At 34.8% G+C, this 17304-nt stretch overlaps 1 protein-coding gene across 4 annotated transcripts in view; it reads right to left on the bottom strand.

Moving 5' to 3' along the window:
• Positions 1 to 17304, bottom strand: part of SBF2 (SET binding factor 2) — a 430203-nt gene that overhangs the window by 189912 nt on the left and 222987 nt on the right. For all 4 annotated transcript variants that reach the window (XM_031941976.1, XM_031941975.1, XM_031941974.1 and 1 more), the window contains exon 13: positions 14518 to 14616. In XM_031941976.1, coding sequence (XP_031797836.1) covers positions 14518 to 14616 — 99 coding nt within the window. The remainder of the gene's footprint in view (positions 1 to 14517; positions 14617 to 17304) is intronic.

The raw sequence follows: 17304 nt of genomic DNA on the forward strand, positions 1-17304 counted from the left end.
CCTCGAACCTTATCTGCTCTAAACTTCCATATTTCTATTGCTGTCACCACAACTTTCAGGAACCAAGGTTGCAACCTTGGGAGCATTTTTAATTCATAAATTCTCCCTCAATCCTTATATCCGACCAGTTGCCAAACCCTGTTAATTCTGCTTCTCTATATCCTGTCTCTCTTCCCTTCTGTCTCCTAACATGACTTCACTATCTCCTCTCTGGACTGCAGAAACAGCCTCCTGACTGGTCACCCTGTCTCCAGGCTCTTCTCTCTACATATCTTTCTTTCTTCCTTTTATTTGCATAGCAGCTAAATAGATATTCCTAAAATGTAGATTGGACTACAACATCACCTCACTCAAAAAACCTGTCACTGATTCCCTGCCTTGGGGTACAGCTAGGCCTTTAACTCCCTGCCTTGCCCCATCTCTCTTGGTCTACATTTGTCTTTCCTGCCTTGTTTGATATGACTGCGTTTCAGGCACTGTTCTCTCCAAGCTGCCTGGCTCCTTGTGGTTCCTCTGCCATGACCTCTTATCTCTTGCCTATGTGTCTGACAAGTGGAATGCGCACCCTCCTCACGGCTACCACACAAAATCTTTAGCTTACCTTAAGGCACAGGAACTTCCCGACTTGATGAGGACTTTCTAGATCCTCTATTAATTAGTAAATGCGCTGCCTGATGAAGTTACTTGGTATTACTTTGCATGAATTTTGTAAATATAATTCCTTTGCCTCCTCAGTAGAGTGTAATCTTCTTGAAGAGAGGAATGATTTGTTTTTGTCTTGGTATCCCTAGCACTTAGCACAGTACCTTGGACACAGGGGGGACTTAATAAGTAATTGTTAAATTCAATTTCCAATTTGATTGCAGGCTTTTTAAATCCTTAGCTGTTGCATGGTACAAAGGAAAAGATGCTAAATGTGTAGTCAGGGCACCTGGGCCTAAGTTCCATATCTGACACATGTTACCTGTGAGGTTTGGGCAACTATAAAATAAAGGTCAATTCGATAAATATTAAGTATCCCTAATGTGCCAGGGATGAGCTTACAATCTAATGGGAGAGACAAAATGGAAACTTTTAAGGATGTTTCCAGTTCAAAAGCAATAGTACGATATTATAACTGAAAATCTATCTCTTTCACATATGTGTGTGTGTATCTACTTGTGTCAATGAATAACCCAGTTATTTATATGCTGTCTCTTTCATTAGAATATGAGCTCTAGGAAAGTTGGGACTTTCGTTGCTATTGGTGGTTATTTTTACTTTGTTCATGTCCTCAGCAAATCTTAGCGCAGTATCAGACACACAGTTAACATTTAATAAGTGCCTTTTGACTGACCAACTGACTGCTCCTATTCTCCCTCAAGTGGAAACTCAGGTTGAAAACTATTTTATTTAGTTCAGGGTCTATATTTTGTACATTTTAAAATTTCTCACATGGTACTACATATAGCAAGTTTTCAACAAATATGTAATGAATGAATGGACCAGTTTGGACATTTACTACCAGAGAATAGAGAGAACAGAGAAGGTTTACCTCTATATGGGAAATGGTCATTTTTCTCTCCCAAAGGGAGGATCTGTGTTAAGCAATATTTTCCAGGTTGAAGATAGTCCGTAAAAATCTCATATTACTGTCTAGATATTCACCTACAGCCAGCATAACATAGTAGTCGTGATTTTTAAAATTTAGGGTGATTTGGGGATTGAGCTGCAATTGAGTTTTAGTTACAGCAAATGATTATGAAAGAAAAAACTTAGTTTAGAAATTTAGTTTAAAAATTTTTGTAGTAGATACCACAAAAATGTCAAATGTCAGATGCCATCTAGAAGGCATAAAAATAAACAATTAATAAAAAACATATTTCCAAAGGCCTCCTCAGCATGTCCATTTAGATGTCCCTGCTGGCACTGCAAATTCAAGATCTTCAAAAATAAAATTATCTCCCTCTTTTCTTCCTTTTCACTAGGTCTAAAGTTGCTTTTCCTTCTGATTTATTTTTATTGTTAGTGGATTATCATTCACTGAGTTTCTAATGTCATAAGTATCATTGTTATATTTCTTTGGTTTCACATTCTCATCTCCCAAACTCATTTCTCTGCCAAGATTCTATCTCCATTGCATTACTGGACTCTAGCTCTTCTTTCTCAATTCTGTTGTTATCTCAGTACATTATTTATCTGAATCATTGGGATGCCTTGAGTCCATTTCCCCTCTCCAAGATGATTCTGATATGAATCTTCCTTGGACAAAGAACTGACAATGGCATTCCTCTACTCAGAAGCTGTCCCTTTCTATTGTCTTCTGTATGTAGTTGATACTCTTTAGCCTGGCATTTGAGCAAGGCATTCTACGTTATGTGTGACCACACCTTCCTGGTCTGTCTCTTATTCCTCTTCATATTTCTTATGGTCCAGCCAAATTACAGCATTTGCTGTTTTCTGTTGTTTTGACTTATATCATGAGTCCCTGGTCTACAATAGAATCTCTCTTCTGACTCTCCTTGTTGGAATCTTACCTCTCTTTCCTGATCCAACCCATTTTATGCCACCTCTTTCATGGACTTGTGCTTCCCCTACCCCAAAAGCTGGAAATAAGCTTTCCTTTCGACTTTATTCTGCCATCTTTTCCTCTCTGATTTTAAAGGGCACTTTATATCTCTATTATAAACTTGCCATGTGCTCAGCACTTTCCAGCATACCTGATAAAATGGACAGTTTTTATTAAGACAAATTAAAAAGGTATCCTATGAACACAACAAAGCCAGCCAAATGAAAAATTTAAAAAAAAATCTTTGTAACAAGTTTCTTTGATAAAGATTTCATTTCCAAGATATAGGAGAAACTGATTCAAAATTAGAAGAATAAGAGCTATTCTCCAACTGATAGTCAAAAGAATATCAGCACACAATTTTTAGAGGAAGAAATCCAATCTCTCAATATCCATATAGAAAAATGTTCCAAGTCACTAATAATTAGAGAAATGCAAATTAAAACAACTCTCAGGCTGCACCTTACACTGATTAAAGTGACAACCCTCTCCTCCAAAACAAAAAACACCAACCCCCTTTTTATCTCCCCCCATGTCCAAGAGAGGAAAATAACAGTTTGAGGAGCTTAGGGAAAATCTGACACATTAATCACTGCTGGTGGAGCTGTGAACTAAAACAGCTATTCTGGAAAGCAATATGGAACTCTGCCCTAAAGTTACTAAATTGTGCATATCCTTTGACCCAGTAATATCACGATTAGGCCTAGATGGGCAACAAAGAAAGAAGAAAAAGACACAAACGTACAAATATATTTATAGTAATTATTTTTGTAGAAAGAAAGAACTGGAAATAAAAAGATGTATTCACCAACTGGGGGATGGCTAAACAAATCATGATATATGAATATAATGAAACATTATTGTGGTATATGAATGACAAAAGGGATGAAGTCTGCAGGTAAATAACCAGGGCAGCAATCCCAAATCAAACTCACTCTGACCAGCAGAACTTCCCAACTGGCTGATAGTGATTGATTAAAAGGCAGTGTACTGTTCCTTTCAAGAAGGGGCAAGACAACAGATCTGTTGTAATGATTCAAACCCAAGCAGAGATTTGCAGAATTTAAAACAAGAAAACAATGATCAGACTTTGTCCTTAATCACAATACTGGAGCACTGAAAGCCTATAGGTTCTCAGCCTAAGACTTCTCTGAGATCCTAGAATATTATGACAGTACTTCAAGAAAGCAGTGAAGAGCCCAAGAGAACAAAAGCTCTAATTTTTTTTCTTTGTATTCCCAGTGCCTACCATTATGCCTAACACTTAATAAAACTTTTCTGAATGGAATTTTAAAAGACAAAAAAAAAAAAAAAAAAAAAAGCAGCCTAAGAGCAGCATTTTCCAGTTACTTCATAATAGAAACTGAAGGCATAAATGTCAGTGGTATAAATTCAATTTGTCTGGCATTTAAGTTAGCTTCCTTGAAAAATGTAATAAGAATAGAATTTTCCACCTAATATATTAACAGTCCTGCCTTATGTATTAAACATCTACTTGGTATTTTGTTGTTGTTGTTGTTGTTGTTGTAGGATGAAAGAAGGCTAAAGATCACATGTTATTTATATAAGACAGCCCAAATTCTGTCATTTTCCCCTTCTTTACATTTTGAATCAGTGAGACTTAAATTACATAAACTACAGAATGAGAATGTTCAGTTCCAGATGTGAAACAAATTAGGATGGAATTTTAAAGTGAATAGAATTAAGAAAAAGCATTATGGTTTTCCCAAATAGAACACATGAAGTTGATTACCTGCATTCTGAGCTACAACTTATTCAAATCCCTTATATAGGTCTTTACATTATGTCGTGATATTTTATTTCTATGCAATAAGTGTCCCTTTGTGTTGAATATATCAGTGATCCTAAGATGTGGTCCAAAAAGCCCTAAATATGACCAGTCCTAGAAAAGAGCTCTAAGAAAAGATGAAAAAGACTAAAATAAAATCTAAGGAAATTAAAAAGCAGGGGGAAGAGGAATGATGGTGAAGATGAACGTTGCCAGGCTTTGAGCTAAAAATTTATAAACATCTAAACGGAATCACTGGTTCATAATGATACTACAATAACTGGGAAATGCTTATTCATATTAAATGGCTAATTCTTTACTTAGCAAAAAATTTTTTTTAAATATTATTAAATAACTGAGCAGTTAAAAATGGAACCATTTGGATTCATTTGCTTTTACTGCTGCTAATTTAGTGTATGATCCAATCTAAGTCACTTTATCATTATCTTTTGTACTTTCCATCCAAGAAGTACAGTGTTTAATTCAGAGATGCTTGGAGTGTCACTGCTCCTAGATTCTTTCAGTGAGGACTTTTCCTCTAGCAAGGACTCATTAAACCCGGAACTGAACTGAATGAACTCCAAACAGTCATCTTTTTTAAAGAGACATATTTCTCCATATTATCATGGTCAGAATTTCTAAGATGAAAAGCAACATAGTCAGCAAGTTATTAAACATTTATTAAATATTAAGGGCTTAGGGGAAAAGATAAAAAATTCTGTTTTGGACATGATAAATTTAAGCTGTTTATTGCTTATCTAGTTTGAGATGTCTAAAAGGCAGTTTTAGGAGATTGGAGTTCAGCAAAGAGATTGGGGCAGGAAAGGCATCAGCATAGAGATGTTAATTATTATTATTATTTTTTTTAATTTAATAGCCTTTAATTTACAGGATATATACATGGGTAACTTTACAGCATTAACAATTGCCAAACCTCTTGTTCCAATTTTTCACCTCTTACCCCCCCCACCCCCTCCCCTAAATGGCAGGATGACCAGTAGATGTTAAATATATTAAAATATAACTTAGATACACAATAAGTATACATGACCAAAACATTATTTTGCTGTACAAAAAGAATCAGACTCTGAATTATTGTACAATTAGCTTGTGGAGGAAATCAATAGAGATGTTAATTAAACCTGTGGTGAGATTCCCAAATGAAGTAGTATGGAGAGAGAGGGCCCAGGACAAAACTCTGAGGGACATGGTGGGGAGAGGGCACAATATGGACAGGGAACTGAATGGAAAGAGGAGTAAACTGAGGCAGAAGACCCAGACGACCAGGCTTCTATTGTAGAGTCTTCTCCTTTCTGGATTGCAGTGTTTTCTGTAAAATTCATGTGTGTGTTTTGGGGGTGAGGGGTATTGGACTGGACATGTAAGATCCTTTCCTGCTCTAATGCTGAGACTCCAAAGCCTCTGCTCCCCTGTGTTAATAACCTTCTTAGAAAAGCAGGAGGGTCTTCCATATAATAAACCTCTCTTTCCCTTTGTTCAATTTAAGTTAATCTCTTCTATATGTTTGCTTTATGGAGAGTGACAATGGTCAGGCTTTCTCTAGAAGACAATTCATGAATTAATGTGCTCTAATATTCTATAGCCCAGGGGTTCCTAATTTGTTTTGTGTCATGGATCCCTTGGTAGTCTGATGAAACTGTGGATACCTCCTAAGAGAAGAGTTTTTAAATGCATGAAATAAAATCCATTGGATTATAAAGAAAATAACTATATTGAATATTGATTAATATTGACATAAAAAGTCAAGTAGATCTCAGGATAAAAACCTTCCTTTAACATTTCCTCAAAGGCAAGGAACAAAGTGAGATAAAAGGAGGTAGAATGGCATTGCACTTTTTCTGAAGGCTTAAATTTATTTGTTCTGGGTCAAAAACTGTTAAGGAAAATTCCACTTTCAGTCCCAAGTCCTGTCTTCACTGATTTGCCTGCCTTCCTCCTTAACTTTCCCCTTGTCTTTTGTCTCATCAGAATTAAAGGAAGACAATCATCATTTCTAAAGGTGACCTTCCCTTAGTTAAATACTTGTTTTAATTCCCAATCCTTATTTTTATCTGAGGCTATCACCTTTCACAATTCATAAACATTTACCAAAAAGTAAAAACAAAATAACTCTACCTAAACTTCCTGAAATCTTATTTTTTAAAAATGGTATGCTTGTTCCCTATAATGGTTTTGTTTTGTTTTTGACATAGGAAATGAAAAATTTTAAGTATAACAATTCACTGAACATAGTCATTCTATAATGAATGCCAACTATATTCAATAATCACAATTACAAATTTTCTTCTAGTAGGATTTAAAAGTTTTACAGCAAAAAGAAAAATCAGAAGTTTATCTTGTTATTGTTGGTTATTCTTGGAAGTCAGAAAATCATTTAAGAAAAAAATAAAATAATTAGAATGTGGTGAAAAAATATCCTCTTATGAATTTACTGAGAAACATATTCAAGATATTACTAATCCAATAGAATTGATATTTTAAAAAATTAATCCTTGGGGATAAGAAAATATTGCTTCTTTGTTGAAAGAACTAATAATATACATACAGTAGACAACTAAGAGTCCCTCTGAGCCAAATACAGACAATGTAAAAAAAAAAAAAAAAAAAAAGAAATGAATCTTTTATAACAAAGCTTTTTAAATTGTTGGTCATGACCCTACATAGGGTTGCATAACAGAATATGAGGGCTGTGAAATTATGATATATTATCAGTAAATTTTTGATTTGTATACCTATTTTATATACTTATATACCTGAGATTGCATAAAAATTTCTCAACACAAAGGGATTATGAGTGGAAAAAGTTAAGAAGCCCTGTTTTACAGAATACAAGAATGCTAAGAGTAATTTTCTATATGTGCTTCTATCAGTTTTTCTCATTTAAAAAGACAGAACTGTAAATTGAAATGACAATTGATAAAATCAGAATTCATGAACTGTCATGACTGAACAGACTGCATAAATGTAATTTGTAAAAGATGTATTTCTCAGGGGCAGCTAGATGGCACAGTGGATAGAACACCAGCTCTGAAGTCAGGAGCACCTGAGTTCAAATCTGATTTCAGACATTTCCTAGCTGTGTGACCTTAGGCAAGTCACTTAACCCCAATTGCTTCAGTGCCCCCCCCCCAAAAAAAAAGATGTATTTGTCCTTTTAGAAACTAAAAGCACTTAATACTTTTTCCTCTTTGGTTTTTTTGCTGTTTTTAAATAACAAACTCAAGCCAGTCCAATAAATCTGGAAATCGACACATCTTAGTATCAATGATTTCATCCAACTTGACAACTATAATAAGATTTCAAGCCGATAAGAGGAGGCCTCTAATAAGGCTTTCAATTACTCCTAAGTGCCCAAATATTAAGCTGGGAGAATGCATGTGGGGGATGTATGAGTTGTAATAGCAATACAAAAAGGAAAAAGTGATCAGAAAAATATTAAAATATACACACACAAGATAGCACTATATGTGAAAGAGGTAGTGTTAATATTATTGGGTTAATCAACAAATATAGCAACCTAGTCTTTGACAAACCCAAAGATCCTAGCTTTTGGGATAAGAACTTACTGTTTGATAAAAATTGCTGGGAAAATTGGAAACTAATATGGCAGAAACTAGGCATTGATCCATACTTATCGCCGTACACCAAGATAAGGTCAAAATGGGTTCATGACCTAGGCATAAAGAATGAAATTATTAATAAATTAGAGGAACATAGGATAGTTTACCTCTCAGACCTGTGGAAGGGGAAGGTCTTTATGACCAAAGCAGAACTAGAGATCACAAAATAGAAAATTTCGATTATACCAAACTGAAAAGTTTTTGTACAAATAAAATTAATGCAGACAAGATTAGAAGGGAAGCAATAAACTGGGAAAATATTTTTACAGTCAAAGGTTCTGATAAAGGCCTCATTTCCAAAATATATAGAGAATTAACTCTAATTTATAAAAAATCAAGCCATTCTCCAATTGAAAAATGGTCAAAGGATATGAACAGACAATTCTCAGATGAAGAAATTGAAACTATTTCTAGTCATATGAAAAGATGCTCCAAGTCATTATTAATCAGAGAAATGCAAATTAAGACAACTCTAAGATACCACTACACACCTGTCAGATTGGCTAAGATGACAGGAAAAAATAATGATGATTGTTGGAGGGGATGCGGGAAAACTGGGACATTGATGCATTGTTGGTGGAGTTGTGAACGAATCCAACCATTTTGGAGAGTAGTTTGGAACTATGCTCAAAAAGTTATCAAACTGTGCATACCCTTTGATCCAGCAGTGTTACTACTGGGATTATATCCCAAAGAGATTATAAAGAAGGGAAAGGGACCTGTATGTGCACGAATGTTTGTGGCAGCCCTTTTTGTAGTGGCTAGAAACTGGAAACTGAATGGATGTCCATCAGTTGGAGAATGGCTGAATAAATTGTGGTATATGAAAATTATGGAATATTACTGTTCTGTAAGAAATGACCAACAGGATGATTTCAGAAAGGCCTGGAGAGACTTACATGAACTGATGCTGAGTGAAATGAGCAGGACCAGGAGATCATTATATACTTCAACAACAATACTATATGATGACCAGTTCTGATGGATCAGGCCATCCTCAGCAACGAGATCAACCAAATCATTTCTAATGGAGCAGTAATGAACTGAACTAGCTATGCCCAGAAAAAGAACTCTGGGAGATGACTAAAAACCATTACATTGAATTCCCAATCCCTATATTTATGCACACCTGCATTTTTGATTTCCTTCACAAGCTAATTGTACAATATTTCAGAGTCTGATTCTTTTTCTACAGCAAAATAACGTTTTGGTCAGGTATACTTATTGTGTATCTAATTTATATTTTAATATATTTAACATCTACTGGTCATCCTGCCATCTAGGGGAGGGGGTGGGGGGGGTAAGAGGTGAAAAATTGGAACAAGAGGTTTGGCAGTTGTCAATGCTGTAAAGTTACCCATGTATATATCCTGTAAATAAAAGGCTATTAAATAAAAAAAATATATATATTATTGGGTTAATGTAAACTTAAACAAACATCATATAATATAAACTCAGGAGAACAATTTAGAACTAAGCCCAAAGGGCTATAAAACTGTTCATATCTTTTAGCCTACCTAGCAATATCATTTTATAATTCTTAGTGATTTTTAAAACCATTCAGGAATGTCCTGCTATGGTTCCATTCTCTATTGGAAGAAGGAAACTCAATTAAAGATCTTGAACATACTCAGATAAACCCAGAAGAAATTTGACTTCCTGATCATTAAAACAAGTCCAGACATTTATGACTAAATATTATGAGAGACAGGAAAATGAATTTGCACTTAATGACATGGAAGAAGCCCCTGTGAGTTTCCATGCTCTACCATCAGAAAAATATTTGATGATTTCCAATTCTTTGACACCAAAAGAGCTGCTATAAATATTTTTGTACTTATAGGTGCTTTTCCTTTTTTTTTTTTTTTTTAATCTAGAGCTAGTATAGAACTAGTAGTGGTATTGCTAAGTAGTCAAAAGATATGAACAGAATGGTTGGACCGGTTAACTACTCTACCAACAATTCATTAGTATATCTATTTTCCTTCCAACATTTGTCATTTCTGATAGGTGGGAGGTGGTACCTCAGAGTTGTTTTAATTTGAATTTCTCTAATCAGTAGTGATTTAGGGTACATAGATAGATAGCTTTGAGTTCTTTTCCTGAAACTATTTATATTCTTTGACCAATTATCTGTCAGGAAGTGGTTCTTATTTTTATAACTCTGATTCAGTTCTATATTTCATATTTATTTGAGAAATGAGATTTTATCAGAGAATCTTAATGTAAAATTTTGTATATTAATTTATTGTCTATGGTACCTTTCAGCATAATATAGTTTCTTCCATTATCTCTTTTAATTAGACTCAATTTTGTTTTTGCTTTATCTGATTGCTATCCTTGTCTTATTTTTAATGCCCACTAAAGAGTATTAGATTCTGCTCTAGGCCTGCATTTCAACTCTATCTTTTTTGTTTCAAGTGTCCCTTGTAAAGAACATACTTTTGGATTCCAGTTTCTAATAAATTCTTCTGTCTGCTTCCCTTTTATGAGTGAACTCATCTTCACACATAGTTATGATTACTGTGTATTTTTCTCCATTCTATTTTTTTCTTTTTCTTCTGTTCCTTCTCAAAAGTCTGTATTGCTTCTAATCACTGCTTCCCTTAATTCACTTTCCCCTTTATCTTCCTGTCCTTTTCTTTTCCCACTTTCTCCACGTACTTCCCTATTGCCTAAGTTACATATCTACACACAAATAAGTGTATATGTATATTCATCTCTTTAAGAACCAATTCCAATGAGTATGAGGTTAAATCATTATCTGTCACTTCTCTCATTTCCCCTTCCATTGTAAAAGCTCTTCCTTGTATGTCTCTTTTATGTGAGAAAATTTCCCCCTTTTTCAAGTGTATTTCTCAACACTTAATTTTTTTATCATTATCAATTCATATCCATGACCTTTATGTAAACTTCTTTTAACTATCCTAATAATGAGAAAATTCTTAGGAGTTACATCTATTATCTTCACAGAGGGATGTAAACAGATTAATTTGACTGAATCTTTACTAGTCTTTCATGTTTACTTTTTTTCTGATTCTCTTGATACTTATGTTTTGATGTCAGATTTTCTATTCAGCTTTGGCTTTTTCATTTGGAATGCTTAATAGTTCTTTATTTTATTAAATATCTTTTTTTTTTTTTTTGTCTCCTGAAGGATCATACTTAGTTTTGTTGAGTAGGTATTCCTTGGTTGTAATCCTAGTTCCTTTGCCTTCAGGAATGTTATATTCCAAGCCCTCTGCTGCTATTAGAGGGAAGCTATTGATAGATTAGCCTGATTGTGGCTCCATAACATTTGAATCCTTTTTTTCCAACTACTTACAAGAGTTTCTTCTTAAACTTGGAGTTCTGAAATTTGGCTATAATTCTCCAAGAGGTTTTAATTTTGGAATCAGGAGGTAATCAGTGGATTCTTTCAATTTCTATTTTACCATCTGGATCTAAGATATCAGGGAAGTTTTCCTTGATAATTTCTCAAAACATGACATCTAAGATCTTCTTTATTTATGATTTTCAGGTATTCCAATAACTCCCAAGTTATCTTTTTTTTATCTATTTTCCAGGTCAGGTTTTTTTTTTTCCGATGAAATATTCCATACTTTTTCTATTTTTCATTTTGTTTTATTTACTTGCTAAACTATTTTTTTAGTTTTGAGTTCCAAATTCCATCCCTCTCTCACCTTCCCCACCCTTAGACTATAAGCAAATACAGGTTATATATGTACAATTATGTAAAACATTTTCATATTAGTCATTTTGTGTAAGACTTGAATAAAAGAAAAAGAATGAAAGAAGGTAAAAAAAAAATAGCATTTTTTTTTTTTTATATTCTTCATCACTAGTTCTTTAGAAGTACCTTGGTTCATTGTAAGTTTTTCATCAATTTGACATATAATTGGGCAAATAGTACCTAAAACTGTTTTAATTTCCTTTTCATTGGTCATGAGTTCATCCTTGTCAAACCTTCTTAGTTTTCTTTTCTCTTTTTAATCAAATTAACCAATGGTTTGTCTATTCTATTGTTTTTTCCCTCCATAAAATTAACTCCTAATTTTGTTTATTAGTTCAATGACTTTCTTACTTTCAATTTTATCAATCTTTCCTTTGATTTTCATGATTTCCAATTTGGGATTTAACTGGGAATTCTTAATTTGTTCTTTTTCTAGTTTTTTTTGGGTTGCGTGCCTAATTCAGTGACCTGATCTTTATTTTATTAATCTAAGTACTTAGAGATATAAAATTTCCTCTAAATACTTTTTCTTTTATCTCTTAAATTTGTCTCCGTTTTTCCTTCTCTTCCCTTATTTGATTTTAAAGATACTTTTTCCAGGGCCTCTTCCAGGGCCTAAGATCAATTCACAACTTTTCTTTGAAGCTCTGTATATAGCTGCTTTGGTCTCATTATCTTTTTCTAAGTTTGTGATTTGATCTTATCAGTCTCTATGGTATCTTTTTAAGGTCAGGTTCTTTTGTAATGTTTGCTCATTTTTCCTGCCTTTATCTTGAATTTTAACTTTATGTTAAAGTTGGGCTGTGTTCCCAGGGTGGAAGGGACACTGTCTCAGGCAATAGGTTTTCATGCTGCTGTATTCAGCATTAGTCCTATAAATTTCAGTTCTTTCAAAGTGGTATGTTCTAAGGAGAGGTGTGGACAATATTACTCTGACCTATACTGTGATCTGTGAGGAACCACAAGCATTCTTTTCTACCCAGGAAATGTGGCTGTGGTCTCTGCTCTTTCTGGTCCTCCACCTTACCTTGGGACTGTGATCCAGAACCACATATAGGTAATGCAACAGAGCCTAGCACCCTAGAGTCTCCTATAATCTCCTTCGGATTAGTTTTCTGATCCTATTACCATCTGAGAGCTCTGGAAGCTATCACAGCTTATTCTGTCACTCCTAAGGCCTGCTGCAGGCTTATCAGAGTACTACCTACATTGGATTGTATAGTACTCTCACCCCAATGACATTGTCCTTTCTTGACAATCTTCTAGGTTATTTTGGGCTGGAAAATTATTTCACCTTGTCGTTTTGTTGGTTTTCTCACTCCAGAATTTATTTTGAGGTATTATTTTAATGTTGTTTAGAAGGGAATTTGAGAAGACTTAGGGAAGCCCTTGTCGTTACAATGCCCTCTTGGCTCTGCCCTGCTCCTGCCAACCTTGTTTCCTTGGGCTAGAAATAAGTGTTTCACCCTAACCTTTGTTGGCTCTGCCATTGCAAAATTTGATTTGAGGTGCTATTTTAAAGTTAGTTGGAGGATTATCTTGGAAGAGTTCACCTAATTGGTTGTACCTAATATACAATCTGAGCTCTACCCATCTGTTTAGTTTCAACTTTTTTCCCCTGCTTATATCTCAGGGGGAGAAAGAGAGAATTTAGAGATACATACATTGGGAATTGTAGGTGAAATAAAAATAAGATATCAACAAACATTTTACACGTATTTTTTTAAAAGATTTTAAAAAAGTAAATAGGCTCTTCTACACCTGCATTAATTATCTATAAGTTGAGTCCTGCTGGTAGTCATCATTCCTTTTGTCATAAGTTTGGCCTATGACCAACCCTGCCTGGATGTCAGACTAAGACAGATCAAGAAACTTTCCTACTCTCTTTTCTCTTATTCATATTTTCTCCTATATCTTTATAGAAACCTAAGGACAAACTTATATAGAACCTTAAACAGCAATCAATTCACTGATTTTCACCATGTTGATGCTAAATTTCTGAGAATGTAATTCCCATCATGTTATATATTTTTTTATGTCATAAGTATTTTTGAAATTCAGACACTTTAGATCAAGCTATTTCACTAAATCTGTTACACTGAAAACCCTATATTTTACATAGGATTCCCCCTAATCAAGGAACTACACTAAAACTCGCATCCAAAAGACTATAAGATCTAAATTCAAGACTATAGTAGTGTATGAAATGAACAAATATTTATTCACAAAATGGTGATCATTAAAAAACCACTACCTGTATAGCAGTTTTAACCCACCAAGGAATTCCAGAAGTAAACATATGACTACCCATACAAAGGAGCTAAATAAATGTATGTTAGAGAAAAGGCATGGCAGAAGGCATTTTTTAGTAGACAGACTGATTGGAAGAAGTACCCAAAATAGCAACAAAAGAAAAAAAAAAACTCTACAGCAATGTGGTTCTGGCTCCAAAATGAGTTTGATATATATGTGATGTATATATTCAATACTCTCTTAGGAAAACTGAAAACACAGATCAAATTCACTTTAGTTCCAAAAAGACAAAGGCCAAACTAAAGGTTTTAACTAGAGGTTTTCATAATGCTGTGATTGACAGGAAAATGAGTCTAAAAAATGTGAGCTATTTCAACGTAGGTTGTAGAGTACCATCTGTAAAACCATGCAATTTATAGTCCCACAGCTTTAAACCAGAGCAAAAAGATTATCACCAGAAGGAGGCTGCTTTTCAATTTTGTAGACAATAAATCACCTCATTTGGTACCGTTAACATTCCTGACTTGACTAAATCGACACAAATGTGACTTACATTTTTGAAGAGCTGCTCTGCAAGTTCTCTGATGTGCTTTATCATTTTCAAAGGGTTACTTTCTTCAACTTTAATTCGCTCCACTTCAAAGGCTACCAACTGAGGAAACAAAAGCCCGTCGGTGAATTTCAAACCACATCAATTACCTGCTACATTATTAAAACGTATAAGAATCTCATATTATTTACAAATTTAAATATAAGCATAAAACCATCATGCTAAGAATCGACCCCTCTTAGGATATTGGCTATGTTCAGGCTTTAGGTTTCATGGCATAGGAGTGCCACGACCATTCTCTAATGATGTAGGATAAAACTTCCTGTTAAAGATATTTCTGGGGCCCACAGGAGCCCTGATGATCCTCAAACTGATAAAATTTAGAATTGAGGAGGTCTAAACATTTCACCAATACATGAACTTTCATTCCAGAAAAAAGTACATCATCTTATAATTCTGGCCTCTTCTCTTCTGAACTATAGCCATTCAATTCATAATTAAATGTGTACTTACTTTAGAAACTGTTAAGAGGCATGCTTTCGATCTCCTCAGCAAGAAACAATTCCTCCCTCCTAGGAACCTTCATGTAACTTTAGCACTTGTGTAATTTTGCCATCTACTTTATATTAAAATATCATATTTATTTGCATACATGTCTCATTTCCTTTCTACCAGATGTAAGCTCTTTAAAGTGAGAAGAGTTATGCAACAGATATGGACTGGACACACACACACACACCCCTCTGAAACTATAGGTCTCCCCCTAAGTAGCTGATCATCTTGCTGAGGAGACTGGGCAGGTCCCTCCCCATTCCTCCCTGCCCCCACACTGCAGTCAGAAGCACACAAACAGAGGTGTGCAAAGATTTCAGTCTGTCTCATATGCTACCTAAGGCATACATATTGTGAGCTGCCAGTCCCTACTGTGGTGGTCTTGCCAGCAGCCTAGGCAGCAATCATCTCAAAAGGGAACAGAAGAGCAAAGCACTCCATCATTTTGATTTGGGCCTGGTGAACACATGTCAATTGGGAAGACTGGTTTTCAGTCAGCACAATAAACACACCATTCTGGGATAAAAGGCAATGAACTAGACACTGTAGGAATATATAAGAGAAATCATTAGTACAGTGTCTGCCTTGGAGCTTCTGCCCATCTCAAATAAAAGTCATTAGATGGAGCTGACCAAAACCCTCCATGTTTTCTCATCTGGTATGAATCCATTGATAAACTAGAGAATTTCCTGCACAAGGAAAGCAGGACAGTCATGGGTCTGGAGTCTACATCATATGAGAGATTAAGAAACTGGAGCTGTTTAGGGTAGAGAAGCCTTGGGGAGAGCTACAGCAACTGTGGCAGTGAGGTTAGAGTTAGGATTACACCAAATTTCTCACAAGGTCCTTGTCTGACCCTGTTGTTTTATCAGGGAGGAAACCAGTGCCCACAGACACTGGCAGCAAGGGTCAGGGGAAATGGAATACGATGAGTGAAAGTCATGGGGAGACAAATAAGAATCGCTAGTGAACCCCAAGAACTCCCACACAAACGAGGGAGCTGCCTCACAAGGCGGGGGACTTTTCTTCTTGGCTCTCCAAGGGTATATGGGATGGCTGCTTGTCATGTGCCTGGTAGCTGAGATTCTTTCAAGGATGGAGAGGCTTCTGAGCTTTCTTTCAACCCTGAAGTTGTGATTGTCATCCATATATTTTTCCAAAAAACATCTTAGAGGCTTCTCTCTAGATTTCCTAATATACTGGGGATCCTGATGTCAAACAGTGTTATGATGATATACTGGATATGTCACACATTATCTTTAAAGAGGTAAATTTGGAGCCTGAGAGAGGATCTGTCCCTTCATTTAGGGTACCCCTATAGCTCTCAGAGGGCTGAGCTTGATAAGAAAGAGCTCAATATATTGTGGTTATTGTTGAAAAACAAACAAGGGTATCTAGAAGAGCCTGAGCTCTTCCATCACTGACTACTTAGGAGACTCTACCTTGAAGTTTGTTGGTTATATACCAACATATAATTTCACTCTATAAAGGCTGGTATGGTTATAATTTTACTATGACTGTCTTGAAATTGCTCTAATATTTAAAGCAAAGTTACATCAAATACATTTTAAAATTAATTTATTTTAATAAAAAACATTAGTTTCAATGATATGTTTATTGCTTCTAATACATACTTCACTACTAAATATTCATGTAATTTCTCCAGATAAGTAAAATGGAAAATAATTTAAATTAAATTATGTTCAAGATGTATAGTAAAAACTATTTAGGATCTACACTTTTATCCTGTCTACACCCGTGATTACATTGGAGTAGAAAACTACCTCTATCAATGCATATTGGCAGCCACTTTGCAACTTAATGTCAGAAGAGACATTAGGTGACAGTCATACAACTAGCAGTAGATGTCAAGTTGGAGTTTTAACCCAGGGTTTCCTGACTGAAATGGCTTTATATTCACTTTGTCATACATACACTTCCTTCTCAATATACCTAATAGTTTTTTAAAAATGTACTTATAGCAGTTTTTTTTTTAATTACATTCAAGATTTTAGGAAAAAATTCCCTTCACTTTCACTTGTTATACTCATTCTGTATAAAATATGATGTATTAGACCAAACAGCACTTGACCTTTTTATATCACAGACGCCTTTGGAAGTCTGACGAAGCCTGTGAAGTAATTATTAGAATAGTGTTTTGTTTTTTTAAAGGTTAGTGAAAATAATATGTTTCTTTTCCATCTAAGTTTATTTACTCCCTAAAATTTATTCATAGAC

Source organism: Sarcophilus harrisii, chromosome 6 (genome assembly GCF_902635505.1).
Source record: "Sarcophilus harrisii chromosome 6, mSarHar1.11, whole genome shotgun sequence".
NCBI lineage: Eukaryota > Metazoa > Chordata > Mammalia > Dasyuromorphia > Dasyuridae > Sarcophilus > Sarcophilus harrisii.